This window comes from Leptosomus discolor, chromosome 13 (assembly GCF_034619465.1).
Source record: "Leptosomus discolor isolate bLepDis1 chromosome 13, bLepDis1.hap2, whole genome shotgun sequence".
Classification (NCBI taxonomy): Eukaryota; Metazoa; Chordata; class Aves; order Leptosomiformes; family Leptosomidae; genus Leptosomus; species Leptosomus discolor.
This window is the reverse complement of record NC_141403.1, coordinates 13466298-13492010: the sequence shown is the minus strand read 5'-3', so window position 1 is coordinate 13492010 and position 25713 is coordinate 13466298. Positions and strand designations below refer to the sequence as shown.

Sequence of the window (25713 nt, the reverse complement as noted above, 5' to 3'; positions counted from 1 at the left end):
CTTTTGGAGGAGCATTACAACTCGGTGTGCCAAAGCCTGCTTAGAGAGCTTCAACCCTGTGACCAGAGCAGCCACGGATTGCGGTGCAGCCTGCTACTGGGAGGGCAATTTTAGAAGGAAGCCAGTCCCCCAGCCTTGTTGACAAAGCAGCTTTTATGGCCTATCTGGCACTTGCTGCGCAATTGTTCAGCCCCTGAAGAGCTGGATTCACATTAAAAACTTGATGATAAATTCTTAATAAATAGGTGATGAGCCAAATACTGTTCTGAAGATGTTCTTGAGGATGCCTGTCAGGTGCATTGCTTGTGGATACAGCTGTCTGTAACCATTCTGCAGTCATTGTGCCTGCACTTGTGTAATAATGTTAAACAAATTTTGGTGGGTAGGGAAGTAGTGGGCTAGAGAGGGAGTAAAGTGTGTAATGTATCAGCCTCTCCATGCGCCGAATCCCCAGTCTTTCCAAAGCAATTGTTTGATGCTGTAGGTTAATGCCCTTCACGAACTGAAAAGACTCTAAACATCCAGGCTTCAATTGTAGGAGACCAAAGTAAAGGAGCAGTGTTAATACTGATACATTAATTTTATTTTGTTTTCTGCTTACAGTCTTTAAACTACACTTATCTGAAACCAGCTTCTCATTTTAAACATGGGGTTCGGGAATGATATATGTGGGTCAATCTTTGGCTCAGGAACTTTGTTTTACATTTCAGTCCTTGACAATGGAGCATTTCCAACAGGAAGATAATCGGCCTCAGCAGCAACTCTGTACGCATGAAGTGGGTCATGCCCATACAACAGCCATGTTTGAAAGGACAGTCTTGAATTAATTCTTTTCAAAGTAGTTGAGGAGCGATAAGATTGTAGTTTTGAAGGTGCTCCACATCGGCTGCCTGTACTGAATTATTTCCCTCTGGTGGCAGCGGTGCTGTAGTCAGTTAATACTGTTGCACAAAAGCATTCCATTGATGTATAATTTAGACTCGTTCTGCTCTTCTAGGAACTCTCAAAGGATATTTATTTGCAGTCCACAATCACTGTCCCTCAGCTTGACTGTACCATTTGGATTGGGGCCCTAGACCTTGCAATATCAGGCTAAACATCAACAATGATTTAATAAATCCAGAAAGTGGGGATAGCCTGTAGCCAAACAATAGGGCCCTGCTGTGCGCAGTGGAGATATATATATATGTATATATCTATATCCATATATATCTCTATATCGGAATGTGTCTTTCTAATATTTTAAACCCCCTGAGTCTTCCTGGTGCTGCCTTGATGGGTAACGGCAAGCAGGCCCACTTCTTTCAGCCTCCTTCTCCTCCTGGCTTTTGCTCCATGACTTAAGAGTCAAGGGATCCTTTTTGTCGAGTCTGGCCCATGGGGTTGGTGGATCTGAAAAGTGTGGGGAGCAGTGGGTCCATCACCATGGTCAGCCCCAGAGCGTGTCCCGGGGGCTAGGACCGTTGCGGCCGTGCTGTGAGGGGGAGCAGTGCTGGCGTGGGGCTGTGCTGAGCCGGCCCTCCTGCTGGCAGTGGGACGTGGAGTCTGGCCGGCAGTGCGGCCCAGCTCCTCTGCCTTCTGCAGCTCCCAGCACCTGGCAAAGTGCGGGCCAGGGGGTGAACCCACTTTTCCTGCTCACATAGGCATGCACCGGTCTTACCCGGCGCTTTGGGCGTGCTACCATCATCCAGAGGTGCCTCGGAACGTGGGGAGGGCTTGGCCGTGTTGGCGAAGCAGGTGCAGGAGGAACATCCCGGGAGTCGAGGGGCACAGCGCTACGAGGGCCCTGGTGCTAACGGGGCTTCCCGGCGCGGCGGGGCCTCCCGCGGGGCTGTGCTGCTCCTGGGAGCCGCAGCGGTGGGGTCAGCCTCCGAGTCCCCGCTGCTGGCCTCCGTTGTGGTGCTCCGACTGCCGGTACCGGCCGCGACTGGGATGAGGAGCCGACCCGCCCGAAAAACGGCCAGGCCAGGAGGGTTGGGCGGGCAGTGGGGCCGGCGGGTAAGCGGGCGCGGCCGGAGCGGGGGTTTGCCGAAGAGCACATGGGACGCACGCGGAGCCCGAGTCTCAGGATCGCCGGTGTTTCCCGTTCCCTTCCCCGCGCCTGAGGCCGTGGCCGTTATCCTTTCTGGCGGTGAATGTTCGGCGTCTCCCTCACGTTTTATCCCGCCCCCCGCCCCGACTCTCCCTAAACCACAGCATCGCAGCCGTGCAGCCCGCGAGCGTTTCCGTGGTCGCTGTCGCTGCGCCTGCGGCGCGGGAAGGAGGCCGGGGGCGACGTTCTCCTGCCGGTGCCCTTCCCGGCGGGCGGCAGCGGGGCGGAGGCGGAGCGCGGCCGGTTCAACCCTGCGGCGGGCCTCGCTCCCCCCCCCCCTCCGCGGCTCCGCGCTGGGGCTGCCGGCGACGGGGCGGGGCGGGGCGCGGGCACGTGCGAGGGGGCGGGGTCGGTGGCAGCGGCGCAGGCGCGGCGGGCCGGGGCAGGCGGAAGAGCCGGGGCGCCCCGAGCGCCCGCCGGGCCGGGCCGGGCTTAAAGAGCGGCGGGGCGGCGGCGCGGGTAAGCTACGCTCCTTCCCCCTGCCCTGCCAGGCCCTGCGGCGGGGCCCGGGGAGCAGCGGGGCGCCGCGGGGTTCGGTCTGTCCTGGTTTTGCTCCCGCCGGTTAAATTTTTTTTTAATTTATGTTTTTATTATTCTTTTTTTAATCCGTTTTGCCGCAGACAAAGCCCGGCGTCGCCCCGCCGGCGGGAGCCCACAGGCGTCTCTCGTGTCCGTGGGTCCGTGCGTGCGCGCACACGCGCGGCTGGGGGCACGGCGGGCCGAGAGCGGCCGGGGCTGGCCCTGCCCGGCCCTGCCCGCCCGCTGGCCCCGCTCCGCCGCGCTGGTCCTCGGTAGCTGTGGTGGGAGCGCCGGGGCTGGGCCCTGCCGGTGCGCTGGGGAGAGGGGCGGGCGGGCGGACGGAGAGGCGGGAGGCTGCGGGTCCGTCCCCGCGTAGGGCCGAGCGGGCAGCCCCAGGAGCGGTGTCCCCTCGCTGGATGGAGGCCGGGACTGCGGGTGATGCGGTGCTCGCCGCGGGGGCTGGCGGAGCGGCTTGAGCCCCCCGTCCGCCGGCGGCGAGCATGTCCAGTGAGCGGCTTAACAGGACAGCGGTGAAGGATGCGCGGTTAAAAGACCTGTTGTTGGAAAGAGGTACCCGAGTGCGTGTCCGGTGTGTCTGCGCGGCTCGGGCTGCTGCGAGCTCGGCCCCCGCCTTACCGGAGCGAAACCCCGCCGGCAGCCTGCGGAGCCGCGGGTGCGGGGGCTCTCCGGGCCTGGGGCAGCCGGGCTGCCCGGGAGGGTGCAGGGGTACGGTCCAGGCGCTTTCGCTTGGGTGGCTGGTGGTAGGGTTATAAACGGTTTCTCTTTCTTCATACTCTTCTGTGAAGGTGTTTGCACACACTGGATAGCTGCCTCTTTCGTGTTGTGCGTGTACCTTGGAAAATATTCCCCTGGGAAAAAACGCGCTATAAATATTATTTCCTGTGTGCAAAGAAGCAGGTATATGCGAGTGTGACAGAGAGATCTGGGAAGGTAAAAACATGTAATTTCCCGAAGCTCTCTCCAGTCTCTTTCGTAGTTAATTTATAGGACCGGTGGACAGGAGGAAGGTGGCGCTGCGGTAGCAAGGGCCCTCGGTGCCTGGCATGCGTGGGGCAGGAGACGAGGGGGGCTGGAGGGACCTAGTGTGTGTCAGCACCCTCAGAAGCTGTCCAAATTGCCTTGAGCAGTGCCGGTATATAGAGGCGGCTGCTGCTGCTCTTGTGTCTTTGCCTTTTCCTGTCTAATGAGTAGCAGGAGGGCCAGGCAGGAGGAAGAAGAGATTAAAAATTACCTTTCCCTTTCCTTGCCTTCCACTTCCCAGTGAGGAAATCCTCTTGAACATCAGTAGTTTTGTTGCGGTTTAGTGTTTGTGATGTAAAGCTGGACTTGGGAAATCCTGTGTGCTGTAGTTTTCATTTTCTTTATTGTATGGCCATGTTTTAGTCAAACGCTTCCAAATGATTTCCCCCCCCCCCCAAGGGAAATGCTCACAGATCCAATCGTTTACTTTTAAAGGAGAGGTGCCATCCCGTGCCACTGAAATGCTGGGCCTTGGTAAACTTGGAAGACTCTGCCCTTGGCAGATAGAGAAGTAACATGTCATTCCAGTGATCTTTGCATTCTAGGAAAGCCTGAATCAACATTGCTTGTTTTGCATGTTGCCCTTTAGCAGCAGTCTCTCAATTTCCTGTCTAAAGTATTACATGGACCCCAAAAAAAAAAATGTTTTGGGTAAAGAAACCCTCTAGTCCTCAGTAGCCGCAGAATGTGAATTGCAGCAGTTATCAACAGTGTCAAGTCTGTATTCTTTGCTTATGAGCCAAGAAAACCTGACTTTCCACTTAAACATGGTTTTGGTGGGTTTATTTTTTAATTAATTCTGTGCTTCCTGCTTTTTTGATCTTTTGGTGCTTACATCATTAGCTTTAAATAACTCGAGAGGAAAAAAAACAGATTGCTGCGCTGCGTATGGGATTGATAGCAAAAGCAGAGCAAAGCACTGACTAATCAAATTTTTTGAAAACGTTGGTGGCCTAATGATGACTGGATGATGCTTAACAGCAAAGCGAAATTAAATGATAGATGTATTGTTGCCCTTTATTCTTTCCTTAGCCTTAAATAGGTGAGATGATCACGGAACCTCAGCACTTCGATGGTGGTGTGCCCGTGCCTGCTCATGGCAAAGAGCTGGACCTCTGCACCAGCCACCACTGGACACCAGTGCACTTGCAGCTCCTGTTTGCAAGAGATCTTAGAATAATGAAACAGCCTTGGGTTTGCTTTAGTCCCACCGCAGGTCGCTTTGGGTTTTATGTGTGAACAGCATTTTTCTAGCTCAGCTTCATGTTGTGTTTGCATAAGCGTAGCGCTGTTACGCAGAAGGCTGAGGATGACTACAAATGAAAGATAAGGGGGGGGAAAGTGTGTTTTCTCTGATGCTTGCTTTGTCTTTTTATTTTTGTATTTTGTTATCTTTCCTCATTGGCTTTTTAAAACAGAAATTTAATATTGGTTCCCCAAAATTCATGTTTTGGTGCCCAAAAGTAGTGCTGTTTTTGGAAAGTGCTAAAACTGAGCAACTTGTGCTGCTGCTTTGCTTTTTTTCTACCAGCCTAGCAACCAAGACCTCCTCCCATTAACTGGGGTTGTCTTTCAAGATGAGAGCATCCCCTGTGAGCAATGCAGTTTCCATAGAAATATCAGCAACTGTGTAACTCCAAAGGGCAATTTCTCCCCTTATGTTGCTCATCTTTGCTGCTCCAATATAGCCAAAAGGGTTCAAGAGTGACTCATTTCTAAATATACTTAATATTTGTGGTACAGGCAGAGATTCAGATAAGACGACGGGCTCTGATGGAGTTCGTCGTAATTGTATCTCTTGCAACAGCCGAGGCCTCGGTTTCATTTTTAACTGTAGTGGAACATACCTTGGTTTAGAGTACCGGGTCATTTTTTAGATTCTTACCTGAATGGAAATGTCATGGAAAAATTAATTTTACTCTAGTTGGAGAGAAGTGATTGAAAAAGACATTGCTTGTAGATCCAATGGGGAAAAAAGTTTATTTTCCACTTGATTTAGGTAGCTTCCGTGCTTTTTGGCTGATTAAAAAAAAATAATAACGTAAGGTTAGTTTACTAGATAGTGTCCTGATTCCACGGCCTCTGCATCGAAGCTTATGGAGCCCTCTGGACTCTATTGGGATTGCAGATGGCTATTAAAATAGGGTGGGTTTTGTATCTGTGTGTGTCTGGGTTTTTTTTTTCCCCCAGCGAAATTGTTGTATTATCCAAAAGGCTTGTCTGTGGTGTTTATGCTGAAGAATTTGCATGCGAAGGCTGCAGAGGCTGATCACTGAGAAGTTTCTTAGCTTTGACCTGCAGCCATTCGTACCAATTGACTGGCACTGCCAAAAAAATGAATAATTTTTATACTTCTTAGAACAATTATTTTCTTTGCAAAACTTTGTGAAATGAACAGCAGTGAACATCTTACTCCAGATCAGTCTTGATGAAATACTGGAGGGTTTTCAGGTTATTGTTTTGATGGATAACATTCTCTGTGTGATTGACATATTTTTCTCTTTTTTTGTTTTAGCTGAACTGGAGTTTGTTCAAATCATCATTATAATTGTGGTTATAACTGTTATGGTGGTAGTGATCATCTGCTTGTTGAACCATTACAAACTCTCAACACGCTCCTTTATCAACCGACAGAGCCAAAGCAGAAGACAGGAAGAAACTTTGCAGACGGTGAGTATGAGCCCCGTGCACTAAATTCCTTTTCCTTGTGCTGTCTGGGTCTGCAGGGAGGCCTCCTGAGGAGTCCAGGCAACTCTTGGAAAAACTTCTGATGTCACTGTTAGTACTCCCTATGGTTCTTAGGTCTTTTGCTGAGGTGGTATTTGTCAGTAGAAGAAAATTGGAGCATAAATGTAAGATATACTGGCTTTATTTTTAGACCCTGCTATGTTTTATGTACCATATTTTCATTTTGCATTTGGAGGTTCAGATGTGATGTCCTGTTTGCTGCTGCTGTAGTTTGAAGGCGAGTCGAGAGGGAATGAATGGAGATCACCTGGGATATGAAGATGTGAAATACACGTCGTGACTTTCCATATATTTACTAGTATCCCAGAGTTCTATTGCTATTACAGTTTTGTGAAGCTGCAGTAACCGTTTGCTGGATCCAAAACACTGGTCCAGTAGCAGCCCAGGAAAATGTAATGTTTGTTTCGCCGAAACAGCAAGAAAATACTAGGAAAATTATTGCTCCAAGGACCTGGAGTGGTTAACGTGTTGTTACAGAGCCAAAGGCTTAAAACCAAATCTCAGTGGAGGCTTGTAAAGGCTGTCCCTCGTCAACCCAGCAGTGAATGGGCACTTAACTTACCTTGGCAGCCAGGAGTTTGCTGGGTGGGATGTGCTGCCCCCTTGTGAGGGTTAACCACAGAGTGTCCCTGACCTTGGGACATCCACTCAAGCCTGCAGTGCCAGTAGTATCCTCTGGTGTTGCAGGGAGGTCCTTTTTCTGATGTGCTTTTGGATGTCCTCTCAGTGTGGTGCCCTTGGCCTCTTCGATTGCGATGGCCAAAGGGCCATTTGTGAGGGTAGCAGTTTGATGCATTGAATTCCTGGCAACAGCGTTGGCTTCACAGCTGGTGTGAAAGTTGTCTGTAACCGTAACTGGAAGGTGTGGTCCTGTAATGGTATATACCAGTCGTAAGTCCACAGTCTCACCTTTCTTTCCATCCCGGTCCTGTGTTTCCTCCTTCTCTGTGCGCCTTGGGGAGCTCCAAGGTCTTGTCAAGAGGCCTGAGGGGGCTGACCAGGCTGACCAGTTAGATTTCAACCAGATCAGCGAGGGAAGTACCTGGGCAGGGATGCCGTGGTCCAGCCTGGCAGTTGGCAGCTCACCCCTGAAAGGCAGCTGTAAAATGTGATGAGTGCAGGGTCCCCAAAGCTCTCGCTTAGCCAGTCACACCCTTTTGCTGGGGTGAACAGCTCTTACCTTGGAGGCTCTGCAGGGAGGAAAGGAGCTGCCCCCTCAAGGGGAGGTTGCCTCATTCCCTCACACTTTGGTAGCGCAGGAGTATTTAACCCTAATTTGGTTACAGGTGAAACTGGAACTTGTCAAACCTTAACGTTGTGGACTTCAGGGCTGGAAAAATTGGCTAGATTAATTTGAGTGTTGCTTTGAAATGGATGCTGTAATTCAAGAATCACACTTCTGTCTGGAAAACGTTAGCTATAATTGCTACAAGTACCTAAAATGAAATAATTTGAGATAAAGGAAATGCATTTTCATCTTCACAAATCATCTAAAATTGCAGTAAGCTGCCAGGTGCGTGAAGTAACCCAATTATTTCCTTTGTATAGTTCGTTAGTATTATCAGAGGCAGTGGTGCCTTTTCTCTTGGAAGCAAGGGAGGATACGTCACCTTCCTGTGAAGATGTGCAATTTGACAGTGGGCACTTGAGAGCTGCTTTAGTATCCAGCACTGCTCTGAAATGATTTTTAAAACACTGACTCAGTTTCAGTTTGATGGCACCTTTGTAATTAATGATAATCGTAACCAAGTGAGCACTTCATGGGAAGTGACAGTGTGTTGGCAAGGACTGGTTATGATTTCTTCTGAAAACTCTCTGGTGTAGGTTTGACATCACTATTACTCATCTGGATTTCTGATAAGCTAAAGCTGTTCTTAAAAGAAGGTCATACTGGTGGGAAACAGGACTTTGGAGGTCTCCGAGGTCGGAAGTCAAATATGTTTGAATTTTCTATTGTCTCAGGTGTTAGAAGGAAATGCTGATGGGAACTGGCTGAGAAGCAGGGTGCGGTGCATGAGAGTAGGGAAACTAAAGCGTTGGCTCTGATGTGAGACTGGAAATGACCAGTCTGTTCTCATTGTCAACTGCAGAATGAGTTGCACAAGGTAAATAGATGGCATGAGAACTGAGATGCAGGTTAGATTATACACTTTTAAAACGTACTTATTTTTAACTAGGCAGGCCTTGTGTGTCTGTGCTACTGATAAGTGGATACTGTTCCAAGGGAATGTGAGTTTTTTGTTGTTGTTTTTTAATGGTATATAAACTCTGAACACAGATTTAAATGTTTATTAAATGCTAGTGTCTGAAGAAAATACCATTCTGACTCAGGCATTCTGTTGGTGGAGAAAAATTAATGGAAATAGAGGAAATTCAGCAGTATTTCTTAAAAGAAAATAGTAAATTAATTGACTGTTAGCTAGTTCCTGTAGCGAACAATGAAGTGAAGCCCCCTTCCCTCACATAACTGAGGTAACAGAAGTGTATCAGGAGGCAGAATTCTGCCTTTCCTATTCAGATGGGCCTTTTATTTGTCCTTTTACCTTCAGTTTTCCTTCAAACTTGTCATGTTTCTAGATAATCATGCCTTTTAACAGCTGAGCTGTTTTTTGGCTGAATTGCACAGATTTCTGGCCCCATAAAGACCAACTGTTGAACAGATGATCTCTCTTACTCCAGTTCTTCTAGGAAGTGTAATAGAAATGAACAGATAATTTATCAACTTGTTGCCAACCTGTAAAACTCACAGGGTCAGGCCTCCAAAATAATGAAATAAAAGGTATTTATGGGTTTCTTCTTCTGTCTGTCTGAACTTCCTTCCTGTTAAAAAAAAAAAACCCAAACAAACAAAAACAATAACAAAAAAGGTCTAGGAGTTGAAATTCTCATTGTCTTCCAAGTCCAGAAATTAGAGTACTAAAAAGATGATGAAGTATCACTGGAATAACAAGTGTTAGTAATACTCAAAGGGCAGAAAGGGATGATCCCAGAAAAAACAGTGCTCTTTGACAAGTACATCTTCCAGTCTTTCCCTGGCCTTGGTTTGTTTGGTTCATTACCTTGGTTAGTGTGCTGAGGCCTTAAACAGATCTCAGCTGGGGCAGGACAACCTCTGAGTGCTCAGGAGCACTTGTGCAGCTGTGCTGCCGAGGGTGCTGCCTGCCCTCCCATGGCAAGCCCTGCCCTCTCCTAGTGTGGCTGTTAAAACATTCAAAGCCTGTTTTAACATCAGCAGAAATGGGAGTTTTGGGGTCATAACTGCAAGAGGTGGAACAATGCTGAATGACAGCTGGGTTGGCATGATTGGCAGCCTGAAGTGAGCATGCACAGTACTGCACAGTGTCTGTATTGCAGTGGGTAGAATCTTGAAAGCTTCCCCATGGTGGTGGATCCCTCAGCGGTGTTTGGCTTCACAGCCGGGAGCAAGCCAAGGTTTGCAGAGGATCTGAGGGGGCTGCGGAGGCTGTAGGCTGCGGAGTAGACCAGGAGCATGCCCTGCGAGTGACTGATGTACTACCAGCAGTGCTGGGGGGGGTTGGGGCAGAGCCACGTGGCAGCCTTGAAAGGCACATCCATGTGCAGGGTATGTGTGTCTGATGTCCCAGGGGAGGTGTGTGTTGTGGCGTTGCTCACTGTGCTTTGGGAGGGCAGCATTGCTGGTAATCAGAACCATCCTGTTGGAATGTAGGTAGCTGCAGCCGTGTGGCTGCCTTGGTAGACTGCTGTTTGCTGGGCTAAAACCAAGATAAATCTTGCTTTCTGATGATTAACTCTTAGTGTCATCATCAGTGATTTCCAGGGGGATGTTGAGGGAAAAGAGATTTACTAAGTGACTTATAGGGTGGTACGTAATGAGCTTCTGATGTTCCTAAATTGATTCCTTCTCCCCATCCTGGTGGCTTCTGACTTGGCATCTTTTTCTCTTATAAAGTGGATGTTGAAGGAGTACTAAACACTGACTGCCCCAGGCCTACTGCTGGCGGTAAAGTCCCTGCATCTAATCACACAAGATGCTCTCCCAGACCAGCCCTTGCATCCCAGCACTGAGGGCAGCATTGCTGCTAGGGCTAGTCAGCTTGCATTAGGACTTGCTTTGATAGTGCCCATCTCAAATACCAAGCTCCAGGAGCACAACTGTAAAGATACTGCCCTCCTTGGAATAGCTATTTCAGAATAAAAGGGAGATGTCGGGAGGGTGACAGAAAGTACTCAATAACACTGACAACTCCAGGGATTTGTCAGTGATTTCAAATGTTAGTCTTGCCTCTTGGCCTTTTAAATTATTCCCCACCAGTGTTAGCGTTATTCCTTCTGTTCCCTGCCGGCATCCCTGGCCCACTCATTCTCATTTTCTTACTGATGTGCCAAAGAAAGAAAATCCCAGTGGGAACGAGAACCCAGTCTGTAGCTGGGAGAGAGTGTGAGTGCTGCAGACCACCTTGCTTTGCCCAGCCTTCTGCTTTGCACCAGGCATCAGTTGGCAGGAGCTGGACGTGTGCTGTGCTCTCGTGCTGCCCATGCGAGGGACGTGGGCTCGCCTCTCCCCAGGGTGTGCTGCCAGGAGGGATGGTGTGCGCTGACGGCTGCTCTGTGAAGTCTGCCACCCTAAACACCTTTAATGAAGGCAGGATCATCTAGGAAATCAGTTGGTAGGACTAGAAGTGAGGAGCGCCGGCTTTGGGTGGCACCTGACTCAGTGTGTCACCTTGGGCAAGTTGCTTCATCTCCAAACAAAGGAGGAAGGATAACAGTACTTACTGCCTTCACTTGGATGAAATGAAGATTACCTAGAGTGTTGAAGTGCTGAGGCTGGGGAAATAAAAGTTTTAAAGCATTAAGTAACATAAAATTGCTGTAAGTGTAGGGAGGCAGACTACGTGTGAGAGGTTTGGTGGAAATAATTCTCTCTAGTACTTCTCTTTGGTGGCGTGCACAGCCCTGCCAGACACCGTGACCTTTCCTGCCCTTGGGGAGACTGCTTTGAAAGGAGGGAGCCGTCCTGCTGGAGTCCTTTTGTCATCCTGTTGGGCAGCGCAGTGGTTGGCTTTGCTTGGGTTCGGCAGGGGAAGACGTCGCAGCCTGCCGGGCGGTGGTGGTCTGTGTCCTCCAGGAGCAAGAAGGAAGGGACGAGCCCCTCTGCTTTCCCGGAGCCCTTTGAGCGAGCCCGGCTGTGACATGGTGTAATGTGTCAGTGCCACCTAGGGCCGGGATGGGGACCTGCACTGCCTCCTGAGCTGCCTGGGCGGGGGGGGGGGGGTGGGGGTGGGGGGGGGGTGGTGGTGTCTGTGTGTGTATGGAAAATAATAAAAGTAAAATCTGAGTTTCATCGAGGGGAGAAGACAGACCTTCTTAATGCTTGTCATGCAGTTCAGAAAGTGAAAAACTGACTTTTGTTTCTCAGGAGTTACAATTTCAGGCAGAGTTCTAATTCTCAGAAACCTGAAAGTGGAGAAAAGCTGAAAGTCTCCTTAAGAGTCAGTAAAAAACAAAGAAAAGTTTGGATTATATGGGATTGTTGTGGTTTTGACCCAGCCAGCGACTAAGCACCACATAGCTGCTTGCTCTCAGTGGGAGGGGGGAGAGAATCAGAACAGTAAAAGTGAGAAAACTCATGTGTTGAGATAAAGTCAGGTTAACCGATAAAGCAAAAGCCACGCACACAAGCAAAGCAGAATAAGGAATCCGTTCCCCACCTCCCACAGGCAGGCAGGTGTGCAGCCATCTCCAGGAGAGCTGGGCTCCATCACATGTAGCAGTGACTTGGGAAGACAAACGCCATCACTGCAAACATCCCTCCCTTCCTCCTCCTTCCCCCAGTTCTATATGCTGAGCATGACATCACACAGTCTGGGATATCCCTTTGGTCAACTGGGGTCAGCTGTCCCAGCTGTGTCCCCTCCCAGCTCCTTGTGCATCCCCAGCCCACTCACTGGTGGGGTAGGGTGAGGAGCAGAACAGGCCTTGGCTCTGTGTCAGCGCTGCTCAGCAGTGACTAAACCATCCCTGAGTGACCAACGCTGTTTTCCTCACAAACCCAAAACACAGCCCCACACCAGCTACTATGGAGAAAATTAACTCTACCCCAGCTAAAACCAGCACAGGAATGCTTTTGCTTCATTACAGTTTGAGGAATTTTTCTTACTGAGTGTAAATTTTTACTTGCAATTTATCCTGAGTTAAAAATTCTTCTTCTGGTACGCTTCTCTCCTGCTGTCTGTCAATGTGCTGAAGCTCAGCCGAGGTAGGTGGATGACACTGTGTGCTCCAGGAAGCAGTATTTAAAAATGGCCTCAAAAAGTCATCTTCCTAAACTGTTTAATTCTAGAGGCTGTAAACCTTTGTAAAATACAAATTGGGCAAATTGTCTTAGACTTATCCAGTCTCCTAAGCTCTAAATATTGAGTTAAATAATCATCACTGTAAGATAATTGAGTAATCACCCAGCTGGATTTATTAAATGATGCTGTTATTTTAAAACCTAATCACAAAATCAATTTCTGTAAATTATCATGAAACCCAGGAATGGCAAAGGTCAGCAAAAGACAAAGCTGGATCCCTTCTTGCTTTGGTGTTATTTGTAGGAGCTAGTATTTACCGTGGAGTTTACCATTTACTATCTTTTTTCATTCCAAAACCTAACAATGGTAAAAATTAATACAATATAGGAATGAATGTATAAGCTTTTTCTCCCTGTTACTTTTAAGTATTGAAGCTCATGCCTAAAGATCTTTAGACCCTTTAAGAAGGAGCAAGCTGCAGTTGCTAGCTCTTGAGAACCTGTAAGAAGCAGGTAAATGATATATTGTGCACAGAAAAACATGGGTAGATTGCATTTGCTTGGGTTTAGCCTTTCTTGCATGTACCTGAGAGCTACTTGTACAAATCCCCCGGCATTTGGTGTGAGGGGGCATTGAGCAGGACTGCTGGTGCTGGATTTGCTAGCTAGGAGGAGCCTGTCGGCACGATGCCAGGTGATGCAGTGCTGGGGCTGCGAGCTTGCGCCAGCCCTGGCGGCTGGTTGTGCCTGATTTTGTCTTGCGCTCAGGGTGAGAGGTGGGATGAGAAGTCACTGAGTGAAAAGAAGTTTTTTGTCGTTAGTCCAATCTACCTTGGTATTTTGAATAATAAAGAGAAGCAATATGATGGAATATAAATACAAATGCTGACAGTTCTTACCTGATTTTTACTAGTCTGAGCAAAGGGAAACATTTTAGCTGTCAGATGAAGGTCTGTAAGTAGAGGGACAAGGAGAGAGCAAGAAACAGCACTTGCCCTCAGTGTAAGTCACCCTAGATTGTTCACGGCAGTCCCAGCATGTTATTTCTTACATCTGCGTCTTGGGGGAAAAAAAGTCATGGGGGTATTTTCCTTCTGCAACACTGAGGTTTTTCCTCACTTCTCCTTTCAACTCCTTGCCATCGCCCTAAGAACAGTGGGGTAAGTGGGCACCAACCCTTTGGGTTAGGTTGTGTCTACCCAGTGCAGAGGAGGGAGGACTTCCCTTGAGAAAGGTAGATAGTAAGTCTCCCATGATGGATGCAGTGATTTCAGGAAGTCAGAATGGCTGAAAAGATCAAAATTGTGAAGACAGGGCTGGCACCTGTTTGGATGCAGTTCTCTCATTCCAGGCAGATGCCACCTTCTGTCGAGGAGATGGGCTTTGTCTATAGAAGACAAAGCACAGAAAACCCCTATAGCATTTCAAGGCAAGGTTCAGCAAAGCGCTTCAGTGTGTTACATTTTTATGAATTTCCTCACCTTTCTCTTGGCCTTGGGCTGTTAGCAGGAGGGTGCATCTAAGTAAGCAGTTGCAGACGGACCCGAGCAGAGTCCGGCTTTGCTCTGGGCTGGCAGTTCCCAGGCCAGCCCTGAAGCAGGAGCTGCACAGCTCAGTAGCGAGCTACTGCATCTGGCTGAGGTACCTAATGAAGTATGTGCTGTGTAAAAGGATAGTGTGTGATATTAAGCATAAATGATTTTCCTGTTCTGTTGTATCCCTCAAATACTTATAAATATAAGCCCCATAGAGCCAGTCATAATTAAGCAGTGTCATGTTGTCCTTTGTCTTTCTCTCTCTCTTTTCCTTCTCTCTGTACTCTTCTTCTCATGTTGTCATATTTTCCTCTTAAAGTTTAGGAAGCCCCTCTATGTGTTTGTATTTGTTGCTGCAGGTCAGCATACAGTAAGTTCGTGTCCTAGAAGGATTCAAGGATTACGCTATAGCTGAGTGCAGCAAACCCAGTTGTCCATCAGGTCCTTCCCTTTCTGCTTGCCCCTCTTGCTGTCCATTTTAAGGCTTGTCCATACACTAAGTAAGAGTGTAGTGCCTTTTCCCACTTTGGGCCAGTTAGTCTGAGCTTATTCTAGCGGTCATGAGAAAATCCTCTACTGTGGCACTGGACTGACCATGTATGCATGGTGAGGTTGGTCTGCACATGGTGTGTGAGCGTGATACTTTCCGAGCATGGGCATGCTGAGCACATGCTATCCAGCCATCTGCCTGGGGAGTTCCTCTGGCTCCCGGGATGGAGATCTTGGGGGGGGGGGCTGGCTGCTGCCAAGTGATGTATTCAGCTTGCTGCTCCCTCCAGAGGAAACCTTAGGGAAGGGAGTAGCTACAGGTGGGCTATAGGACACACTGTCACAGAGGCCATGTTGTTGCACATCCCTGCATCCTAAGGATCTCACAGCCTTGGAGCTCAGCTGCATCCCAAGCTGTCTGCCTCCTTGAGTAGTTAGCCCAGAGCAGGGAGAGCCTTGGGCTCCTTTGGTCTTGTCATCTTTGTCCAACTACCCCAGCATCCTGGTCGCACTCTGTGGGGTCCCTGTAGCAGCTGCAATGCCTCCAGGCAGGTGTTTTACTGTACTGGGATTCCGGCATTGGCAGTGGAAGTAACGGGCAACTCCACTCTTCCGACAAGTTGTTTCTGTTCAACATTGCTGGTAGCAGCTCTGTGTGCCCAGGCTCAGCATGGAGTCCTACTCCGTGTCAGCACGGAGTTTTTCTCCATGTGCTGCACCGTCTCCTGTGGCTCTTCTTAATTGCCTGCCTTAGGGGAGATGGGCCCTGGGATGGGAGCTGTCGTTCCCACTTCTACATCGGAAACCCTTTTATAAGGGAGCTTAAGTATCAGGAGTGGTGGGGGTCCATTCTGGGTTGGGTCATGGGTTTTTGCCTTTTTTCCTTTCTTGTGAGCCTGAAACATTAAAGGAGAGACTGAGGCAGTTGCACTAAGCGTAAAGCTACTCAGTATTGTATTTTTCCAACCCTCGCTCAGGAATCTCTGTTGGGCTGTGTATGGCCTGTAGTTCGTGGGCAGTTAATTGAGCGCTTTAGCTTTGACTGGTATGTTTTACTTAACAATTGCAACAGGCTTAGAGTCTGCTGGGTCAGCTGCTGATAATCTGGTTGTCTTTCATTGGGCAAGTACACCCTCAGATATTTCAAAATGAGGGCATCTGGGTGAGGGAGGGGTGGAAAGGAAGGTGGGTACAAGTATGCATGTACAGGTACATATGCAGTTATTCAGCTACAGTTTCTTCTATTGACAGAACCTTATATAGGCACTGAAATACATGAATCTATGTAAGATTTCTCTTTTGTATCAGGCCCTTGCAAATGAGGAAACTTGCAAAGGGAAGTGGTAAATAATTGCAATTGTCAGCCTCCCTCTATCTCTCCTCTCTAAAGCTACAGAAGAGAAGTGATTGACCAGCTTTGTTATTCAAAGCATTTCCCTTAACAGCTGAATCCTGTGGGAGATTCCTCTTAGAGTAGCTTTCCTCTGCGGTGGACTCTCCTGACAAGATCACAGACTGCTTTTGGTCTCTGGGTGTCATGATGAACATCTAGTTAGGTCTATTTTTACATCTGAAATATGTTGAAAGATGCTATACAGAGAAGCAGCAGTACAGTAAGATCTGAAAGTAGTCTACACAGGGTAATGCTTTTGGGGACAGTATGCATTTTCCTTCCTGTTCCTGAAATTTCTTATGTCTATAAAATTGTAAAACTTGAATTGGAACCAAGAAAATATTCATGACTATACAATGTTTTGATGTTTTTTACACCAAGATTGAAATTCTGTGCTTTATACCTGCTCTGGTGAGTCCTTTCCAGCTTCGAAATTTTCCAACAAAATAAATCTATTGCGGTAGTTACTGCTACTCTAAATAGTTAGTTGAGAAGAAAAGTAATGATACACACAGGTTGTTCTTCACACTTTCATTCTGCCCTGAGTGCTGGTACGGTGTCAGAACAGCCTTTCAAGGCATGAGAGAGCAAATACCTGAGAAGGTGGTTGGAGAAGTGGTTGAAGAGGGGAACTGGTGGCTGAAACTTCATCTGCTTAATTACTGTTTATGGTGGGAACTGGGCAACGGACAGTTTTGACCAGAATATACCTGGGTCTAGAGTGTCGCTTCACCGCCGAGGCTGCAGGCACCAGGTTTTGTGGTGAACTGTTTTGTCTCTGGTGTGTAATCAGGATCCTGGCTGGCGGGTCAGCTTCATTGGACCTGCCGACTGTGGCGACGTGGCCTGGTCACGGGCTGGGAGGTGAAGGGTACCCGCTCAGCGCACAAGCACTGAAGTGTCTGCTGTCACCTCTGCGAGGTGCCACGCGCTCATAGCTGTGACCAGCGGTGCCACGCGCTCATAGCTGTGACCAGCTTGACCAGCTTGCTGCGTCCTTGTGGCCCGTGAGGCTGGGTGCTGTGTCTGGTGTCCTGGCACTTGCACAATGGACAAGCTTGACTTGCTTGGGTGCAGAGCTGCTGTTTCCCTGGTTTTGGAAAAAGGGTGGGACATTACTTGTTTATCAGCTTTCTCTAGGTGGAGGCAGCCAGTCCTTAGAAGCTGACTGCTCCTAAAAGTCATGATATTTGAGGTGATGTGATCTATTAATTTTTCTCTTTTGTTGTGTTTTTCTACATTCCAGGAAGGGTGCTTGTGGCCTTCAGAAAGCTCCGTTTCACGCCAGGGTGCTTCAGAGGTACAGAGAGATTTCTTACTATCTTCACCTCTTTCCTGTTACATGTATTTGGCTCCTCTCAAAAACGTGCATCTGTTTAGTAAATAAAACTTTTCGGCATAGACCAAGAGCCAGGTTCATGTGGATATCTGAGCCTGCTTTAAGTCCCATTCTGTAAATGCTTAAGACTTTTTCATTAAAAGAATGACATTCTACCTACCCGACACCTCATCTCCATCCACAGCTCCCTGTATCATAGTAGACATTCACAGGTAAGCAGTGGACGTGTCTCTCATGCAGTGGCTCAGTACTTTGAGTATTCATTGGAATCTGAGAGACCACTTGCTCATCTTCCTGTGTTTTTCCTGGATTTCCAACACATATGCTGTCACCAGTGTCTCCCATCTTCCGGCTAGCACAGATCCCTGGTCTGAGTGATAGTTTGTGGGTGTGTTGCTCCAAGTGGCCCAGCTCACCTGTGTCAAACAATGAATCTTCCTGGTGGCTGAGCTTGTATCTATGAGGCTTGAGGGCTAAAGACCCTGCATGGACCCAAACATAAGAGCAATTTGATAGATCTAGATCTAAGAAGCTGGTGTGTCTCTCTAGATCTGGGGTAGACCAAGTGAGGAGCAATAGCTCTTCCTGACCTTCTCCAGGGCTTAATATACCAGGGACATTTTTTCCACTCGCAATACAGAAGCCTTCCAGGTCCTCCCTGGAGGCTGAACTCTGGCTGAGAACTGAGGGGGAGGAGGACACCTGACCCACTCTGGTGGTGAAGGTATGAGGTATGCCAGGCCTTTACAAAATGTACTAAAATGGCCATCTGAATTCTTTGGTGATGCAGGGTATTACGTTAACTCTGAGTAGGAGGGGGAGGCTCAGGCTGCAGCTGAAATTCAGTGCTGGGACATTTTCGTAGAACTAGTTAGTTGTCAGGTCTAAAGAGAAAGCGTTTGCTATGTACAGAAACAGAATTGTGTTCTCTCAGCTCTGCATGTTTTAATGTCAGAAGGAGCTGTGCAAGGTCTTGGTTTTCCTTCGTGAAGCTGTTCTGTTCTCAAGTGTCTTGTGTTAGATCCTTCCTGCAACTCGTACCTCTTTGTTTTCACATGCACATGTGTGGGAGCACGCGTGCACAGTGTCTGCCGGGTTTCGTCTTCTAAGATAGGTGGCGAAGAGAAGTATTTTCTGGTTTATTGGTTCTTTGTAAACACGGAGCACCCGCGGTGCTTTGCTCGGGCGTGGAGTCACAACGTGTCTCTCTTCCCGTTTCAGATCATGTATGCTCCAAGGTCCAGGGACAGGTTTACCACCCCGTCGTTTATGCAGCGGGACCGTTTCAGTCGCTTCCAGCCCACTTACCCTTACATGCAGCATGAGATTGACCTTCCTCCGACCATCTCCCTCTCTGACGGGGAAGAGCCACCGCCGTACCAAGGCCCGTGCACCCTGCAGCTCCGGGACCCAGAACAGCAGATGGAGCTCAACCGGGAATCTGTCAGGGCACCACCCAACCGAACCATTTTTGATAGCGACTTGATAGACATCTCGATGTACAATGGGGGCCCCTGCCCACCAAGCAGCAATTCGGGCATAAGTGCAACCAACTATAGCAGTAACGGAAGGATGGAAGGACCACCCCCGACGTACAGCGAGGTCATGGGGCATTACCCAGGCTCCTCTTTTTTCCATCACCAGCACAGCAACGTGCCTCCTTCCTCACAGAGGGGGAGCAGACTTCAGTTTCAGCAGAACAATTCAGAGAGCGCAATAGTCCCCAGCAAAGGCCAAGACCGGAAACCAGGAAACCTGGTCTAAGTCACTCGCCCAGGTGCGTTTGAACTGAAGATGAGAGATTCAAGCAGGGCGGTGGAAGAAGACCCCCGTGCTCCGGTGCACAGTGTTGTTACGTTTCACGTGGTACAACTTAGTAAAACCAAACGTGCAAACCAGTTCTTTGTTTCTGATTCCTTTCAGGGGAATTGCATGCAAAGCAGCTTGAAAGAAATACAAACTTCCATTCAGTTTGTCTACGAGCAGTGTTTCAGGGGAAGGGGGGGATATATTATTTTTTTTAATAAACTATTTCAATTATTTAATTCTAAAAGTTAACTTAGCACAGAAATGAGGCTTGTACAGCCTGTTTTATACTCGCTGAATGGCAGAAGGAAGAAGGTGGTTTTACTAGATAAATGGGGGAAGAATTGGCCAGTTTGCTTTTTTTTTTTCTCCTAGGGTGTGGATTTTTTTTTTTTAGTATGAAACAAAATTCCTGTTTTGTGTGCCAAGGTATAAAGTTGAGAGCTTAGATGAATGCAAGGAATTAATTTGTGTTGTGATAAATGTGTTTTACGAAGTTGCACTATCTTAATGTTTTTAAAAAAAATATATATGAGGGAACTGTTTTATGTGAAGTTCTTCTGTATGTTGTCTATTCACCTGTGGAATAATGGTAGAGACCCAAAAGTAATCTGGAGGAGTTCGCCCCCCTCCCCTCGGGTTTGCTAGAAAAAAAAGAGACAGGACTTAGCCTAACATCTTTTGACTTTTACAAATCAAGAAATACAGGGACACTTGTCTTTGCAATAATTTGCATTCAGATAACAGTGCGTCAATGAAGTGTCTTGGAGACCTTTGGATGGAAGAAGGCAAATACAAAATCCCAGCATTTTCTGTCACTTAGGGTTTGGCTGTTTTGCAGTGTAGACTGTTCCGTAAACGGCAAAACGAAATCCCCGATGTGTCAATTTGTGTTAATTCTAACTAAGTGCTGCCATTCTTTTCCTTTTCATAATGCAGTATCACCAGTACTTACAGTTTTAGAGATTGTGTCCTCACTGTAGCCTGAAATGTATTTAGTCACATATCATGACATTATGCAATAAATTGTTTAAAAATGTAAGGTGGTTTTTTCCCCCTGCAATGCTGTTAAAATACGTGAGACTGTTGTGCTTTTCGCTCTCCATTTCATCCTTTAGCTACTGAAGGTTCAGTCCTGGGGATCCATCCTGTTGAAGTGAAGGGGCCTTTGCAGCCGTAACCCCCCGTGCAGTTTCCGCAGCAGTACCGAGAGCGCGCGTCGCAGTGGCACTGGCTTGGGCGGCGTCCCTGGCAGTGACGTGGGAGCACCAGTGACACTCGCTGCAAACCCTTCTGCTCTGGGCCCTGTTGTGGAAACCCTCCTCCGTGCACATCATCCAGCTGGTGCTGGCGGGACTGCGTGCGTGGGTAAAGATGACTCGTGTTGCCTGAGGGTCTGCAAGCCCTCGTTTTGCCGTGCTGGGCTTAGGAGTCGGTGGGAAATGTTGCCTGCCTGTGAAGTGGCATGTGGGGTATCTCTGCCCTGGCTGCTCCTGTGTGGAAGCACACGCAGTGCTGGAAGGCAGTTGGCAGATGGTGGTAGTGGCATCACAAGCACATGAAAAAGCACAACTTGCACTTAAAATGCATTTCAGAAACGGACTTTAAGTAAGAACCTTTAGAGTCTTAGCTTGAATAGTTTCTAATATATATGTGTGTGAGTGTGTCATAGGCCTTTTCACGTTAAGATCTCTCACTTTTTTCTATTTTCTTAGCCTTGTGCTTGGTTGTGGGTAGCAGCCACTGAGTGCCCCCAGGGCGCTGTGGAGGAGTGCCCTGCCTTAGCGCTGGGCCCCATGGCCGGAGGCTGGATTTCTGCAGGACTTCTGTACACCGGGGGCTCTGATAGCTGAAGTGCATCTTTGATCTATGCAGAGTTTTAATGCCAAAACAGTGTGCGTGTCTGCGTGTGTGTTTTATGGCCCTCAGTGTAGATTATTTTCTTCATAAGGTAATTTGGTTTTATTGTAGTTTAGAAAATGTTTGTCTAACTGTTAGTCTGAATGCACAGCCTCATTTGTCTCTGTAATTGTTTTCTGGTCTGAGTCACACTGGTGATGCAGAGTAAAGCTGCCTTTTAATTTATGTATTATTTGAAGGGAGAGAGAGAGAGATTGCATGATGGGATTCACTTATTTTTTTCCCCACTCAGACCCACAGGACAGGTATTTAGGAGATGACTAGGTGGCTGTCAGTCAGCTAGGGCTCTCATCATGTCTGGTTCCTGGGAATAAAAGCTGTGAAGTTAGATTTTTGCAGACAACCTATGAACGTAATTCTTAGTTAAAAACAAACAAAACCAAACCAACAAAAACCAAACAGAAGACAAAACCAGCAAATGTTGGGTTTGGTCTTCAGTGATTTTCGTTGTCCTTCAGAAGTGAGCTTTTAAGCCAGAGCGTGTGTGTGCCTACACAGATACTGTGCTGTTGCCTAAATGGGGATTTCTTAGCCGAGAAGCCTTCAGGCAAGAACAGCTGGAACTCGGGCATCATGGCAGAGCACACCTGACTGGGCCCTGGGCTTGGGCCGGTTGAGTACCAACTTCTGTCCATGCACAGATCTCAGTGAAGTGAGCCTTGAAGTTGCCTTCAAAGTCACCTCTTGGGAACACGCTTTCTTTGAAGACAGCCCTTTGCTGTCTTCTGCCGTCTCTGCATGCCAGTGGATTTACACTCTTCCTATTAACCTTGTCCAGTACGATGTGTGCACTGTTGTCTCTTAATTTTTCTTGACTGAGGAAATTTTTCTTTGCGTGGAAAATGTAACCTGTTCCAGTTCTGTAGAAAAGATTTATTTAAAAACAGCTTAGTACTTGCTCACCTTATGGTTGCATTTCCTCTTGCATCTTCACCTTCTCATCGTATTCTGCTGTCCAAAGCTAGTGTGCAGCCAGGATGCCTGTCAGCTCTGATGGTGTAGTCACCTGTTGCTTGCTATAGCCGAGCTTGCAATCTGCCACTTTGGTTTTGGGGCCTCTTAGAGGAGTAAATATGGTATTTTCTGACGAACGTTCATGATCTCCGATGGGAGTGCTGTCAAGAGTATAACGTTGCAACAGCATGTGTTTTTCCGTTTTTTTCCTTTGTTGCAGTGAGAGAAAGTATGCCCTTGCTAACAGAAGAGAATGGTGAAAGAAGGAATATCAGAATTAGATAGCACTGTCAGTCTTCACAGACTTAGGAACTGGCGATGTCTGAAGATAGGTAATTCAATGGAGCGTTTATGGAAAACTCCCTTTGAAAATATCCAGAAGTAATAACTGTATTCACAGCCACCCAAATGAAGCTTTGTCAATTATAAAAGATTTCTGCAAACATTTTAGAGTTAATCATGTAGATTATACCTCTGTATCGGTGTTTTGGTTTATGTTTATCATGCACAAAACCCACATAATATATGTGTGTGGAGTTTTATGTGTGATGGTTCATACAGCCTGAATTCTGGTTGCATCTCCTGGCCTTTGCCCAGTAATCCATCTTCCCAAAATTCAGTCCAATGATGTCCCCACTTTATAAATTTTAAAGTTAAAAGATTCTTTTTTAAATGTACCTTTAAGAAATAAAGCATTATGACCTCTGTCCTACCGCAAAGGTTAATTTTTCTCTTATGTGGTTTGCCATGGCTCCCTTCTTCATGCTAAATATGCCCCATCTTTGATGTTTCCTATGATCTTGCAGGGCCAGAAAAGGCAGGGGCTTTAGCAACAGAAAAGATGTTTCTCTCCCAGGTTCCTGATGGAGTGCTCGGCGCTTAGCTCTAATTCTGGATGTACATATAGCCTGGTTGTGGTTGGGTCTCATCTCAGTGCTGTACAAGCAGGCTCTGTGTACGTGGTGCTGCTTAAAAGATATGAGGAACAAGGAGACTAGTGCCTAGTCAACGGAGCAATGTTCAGGTCCCTTTCCTGTAGCACGTGGCATGTACAGAATTCACAGTACTTTGGGTAATAGGTTGGTTTTGCCAGGGAGGACCTACTTAAGCTACTCCTAGTCTTGTCACTGATGAATTTGACACTTAACCCAGTCTCAGTCTGCTGTGACTTCATGACAGCGTGCTTTTTCCTTGAAAGTGTGAAAACTCAGATGCATGCCCCACGTACAAGTTCTTGATGGCTAGTGAGGAAGGTGTGTACATTCCCACAGTCGTGGAATCTGCAAGAACCATGGGTCAAGCTGTGCTGCTTTTGGCTTTTTATTATTGCTTGCCCACTTCTCCCACCAGTTTGTCCCAGCTGGAAGCTGTGTCTGTTACCCCAATTCTCTGAATTTTTGTGTTGCAGAAATATGAAAAAGAAAGTGTCGCTGAGATTTTTTTGTTTCACCCTGTGGATGTGGTTCAGGGAAGGGCAGGGAGTGAAATGACATTGTTTCTTTCTGAAAATGCACTTTTTTTGCAATAGGGCAGAAAGCCTTGTCCTGCTGGAGAGCCCATGCATAGGCTGTCTGGAACAGCGCTGTCTGAGGCGGTTTTTAACCCTGCCAGGTAGTGAGATACTGGACCTTAAAACTGCCACTGATCTGTGAGGAATGTTTGGATGGTTTGGAGAAGATTGAGTACTAACCTTTCTCTGACTCTGAGCCCTGAACGCTCATGGTAACTAAGGTAACCTGACTTCATAGGCAAAGAAAAAGGTATGCTGGTGAAGATAGGTGTGCTCCAAAATTGTTTGCTTTTTTTTTTCTTTGCCTTTTTTCCTTTCCCCAAGGATAAACAATAGGCTTGCCTGTACCTTTGAAGGTATTTAGGATTATTCACAGATCTGATCATTTGGTCTGATCATTACCATTGTCATGTCCATGCACATGGGTGTCTGTACGTCCCTGCGTCCACGTTTGTGCCTGTACCCTGCCCCTTGATTGTGTATTAGTTACTGTTCCACAGTCACCTCCCAGAAGTGCTAAATGGCTATATATTGTGCTCTCAGGAACAGTGACAGGTCACTTGTCGAGCAGCTGGAGGCATGAGGAATATTTGCTTTTCAGTCCTGTGAATGTCATGGCCCTGTTTTCATCAGTAGGGCAGTTTCTTGCTGCGCAAATTCTTGCCTGTGGGCTGGTGCGCTAGTTCTTCTTCCATCCAACAGCTCTCTCCTTCTGGGTGAGCTTTGAAAAATCCTCGTGCTTTTGGGACAGCCCTAGTGCAGACCTCACGTATGATGTGCGGAAGGCAATGTTCTTCCTGTACTCCGAGTCTCAGAAGCACGTTCTTTCAAACCTAGCTGATGCTGGGAACCAGGTGATCCATTTGTGCAGTGGGTTCGGTTGAAGGCTGGCTTTTGATTACGTCTTTGCTTTTTAGATAAAGGCTCTTGCAGATAATTTAATTGCACATACCTGTTTTTTTCCCACACTGTGTTGCCTGCTTGCCAACCAGTGTGATTACAGCATTTCTCCTCAGCTAGCCCCAGATGTGTCAGTTGTTTAAACCCCTGGGAAGAGGCACTCTTGCTGAATTGTTTGCGATCCGTTGAGGCCTTTTAGAGCACAAAGTGTCCCGTGCGAGGGCATGCTGAACTTACATAGGTTTCACAATTGGAAGACTCTTCCGTATGTTTCGTTAGGAAATTGAAGTTCAAAGTTTTGAGAGTGGCCCAGCTGCAAGTGTTGGTTGGTAAGATTTTTAGGGTTTTTAATAATATATTGTTTGCCAGTCTGTGCTCGTTAATCAGGGGTGCAAATTACCTTTTGACCCACCTCCGATTGCCATTGCTATGCTGGCAAAAGCCCCATTGGGCACACTTGCACCAGCAAAAAAGTGTTATTTTCTTGGTACAGCTCCGCTTGGGGAATTAGCAGAAGCTGCACTACTACGTTCAGCCCCCAAAAACAGCATCAGCCCTGCAGTGCCTCTTCCCAGTAGGCTCAAGTGTAGGTGAGGGCTCAGTTCCGATGAGTGCTAGTAGGCACCGCAGACACTGGTGTTTCCTTGAAGTCACAGCTAATTGCATGAAATATATTGCAGGGCCGCCAGTGCCAGTTTTGTGACCACTCACTGCATTTCTCCTGCTTTCTAAAGGGAAAACCAAGCACAATTCCATATTGAGAAGTGTTGCAAACTCTCCTGGCTCTTACTTCTGCCTTCCTGTCCTCTCTTCCATTTTTAGACTGAACACGAGCAACCCGGGCATTGCTGGCATCGCTTTCTTGCTGTAGAAGAGCTTACCTTTTTATGGTGGTTAACAATAAAGAAACAAACTCGTAACCTAGATACTCCCTCCTTCCCTCCGACAGCCGTGTGATTTACTGCCAGAGGTGACTCTGTCATTTCTTTGCTATATTGCTGCTGCTGCTGCTTTAAATGGTTTGGTGTGTGAGCTTTCTGAAACAACGTTGGTGTGTGTAGGATCTCATGGGTGACAAAGCTGTCTCTTTCCTTCCTCCTTTCTCTCCTCAGTTTGTGCTTGTCTGTCCACCGTGGTAGGTTTATTAATGAATGATGCACATCCACATTAGATCTAATTTTGAGGAGGTT

The 25713-nt window shown here is 47.5% G+C and overlaps 1 protein-coding gene across 5 annotated transcripts in view; it reads left to right on the top strand.

The window, feature by feature from the left end:
- The first annotated feature begins 2518 nt into the window (after positions 1-2518).
- LOC104340930 (low-density lipoprotein receptor class A domain-containing protein 4) overlaps positions 2519-25713 on the top strand; it is a 75980-nt gene continuing 52785 nt past the window's right edge. Inside the window, exons 1-4 of one of the 5 annotated variants that reach the window (XM_086472618.1) lie at positions 2519-2551; positions 6168-6322; positions 17341-17394; positions 18655-19331. In XM_086472618.1, the coding sequence (XP_086328744.1) occupies positions 6218-6322; positions 17341-17394; positions 18655-19197 (702 nt within the window). In that variant the 5' untranslated portion in view covers positions 2519-2551; positions 6168-6217 and the 3' untranslated portion in view covers positions 19198-19331. Of the gene's footprint in view, positions 2552-3078; positions 3182-4048; positions 4869-6167; positions 6323-17340; positions 17395-18654; positions 19332-25713 lie in introns of those variants that run through there. The other 4 variants (XM_086472616.1, XM_086472614.1, XM_086472617.1 and 1 more) reach the window with 4 other exon arrangements.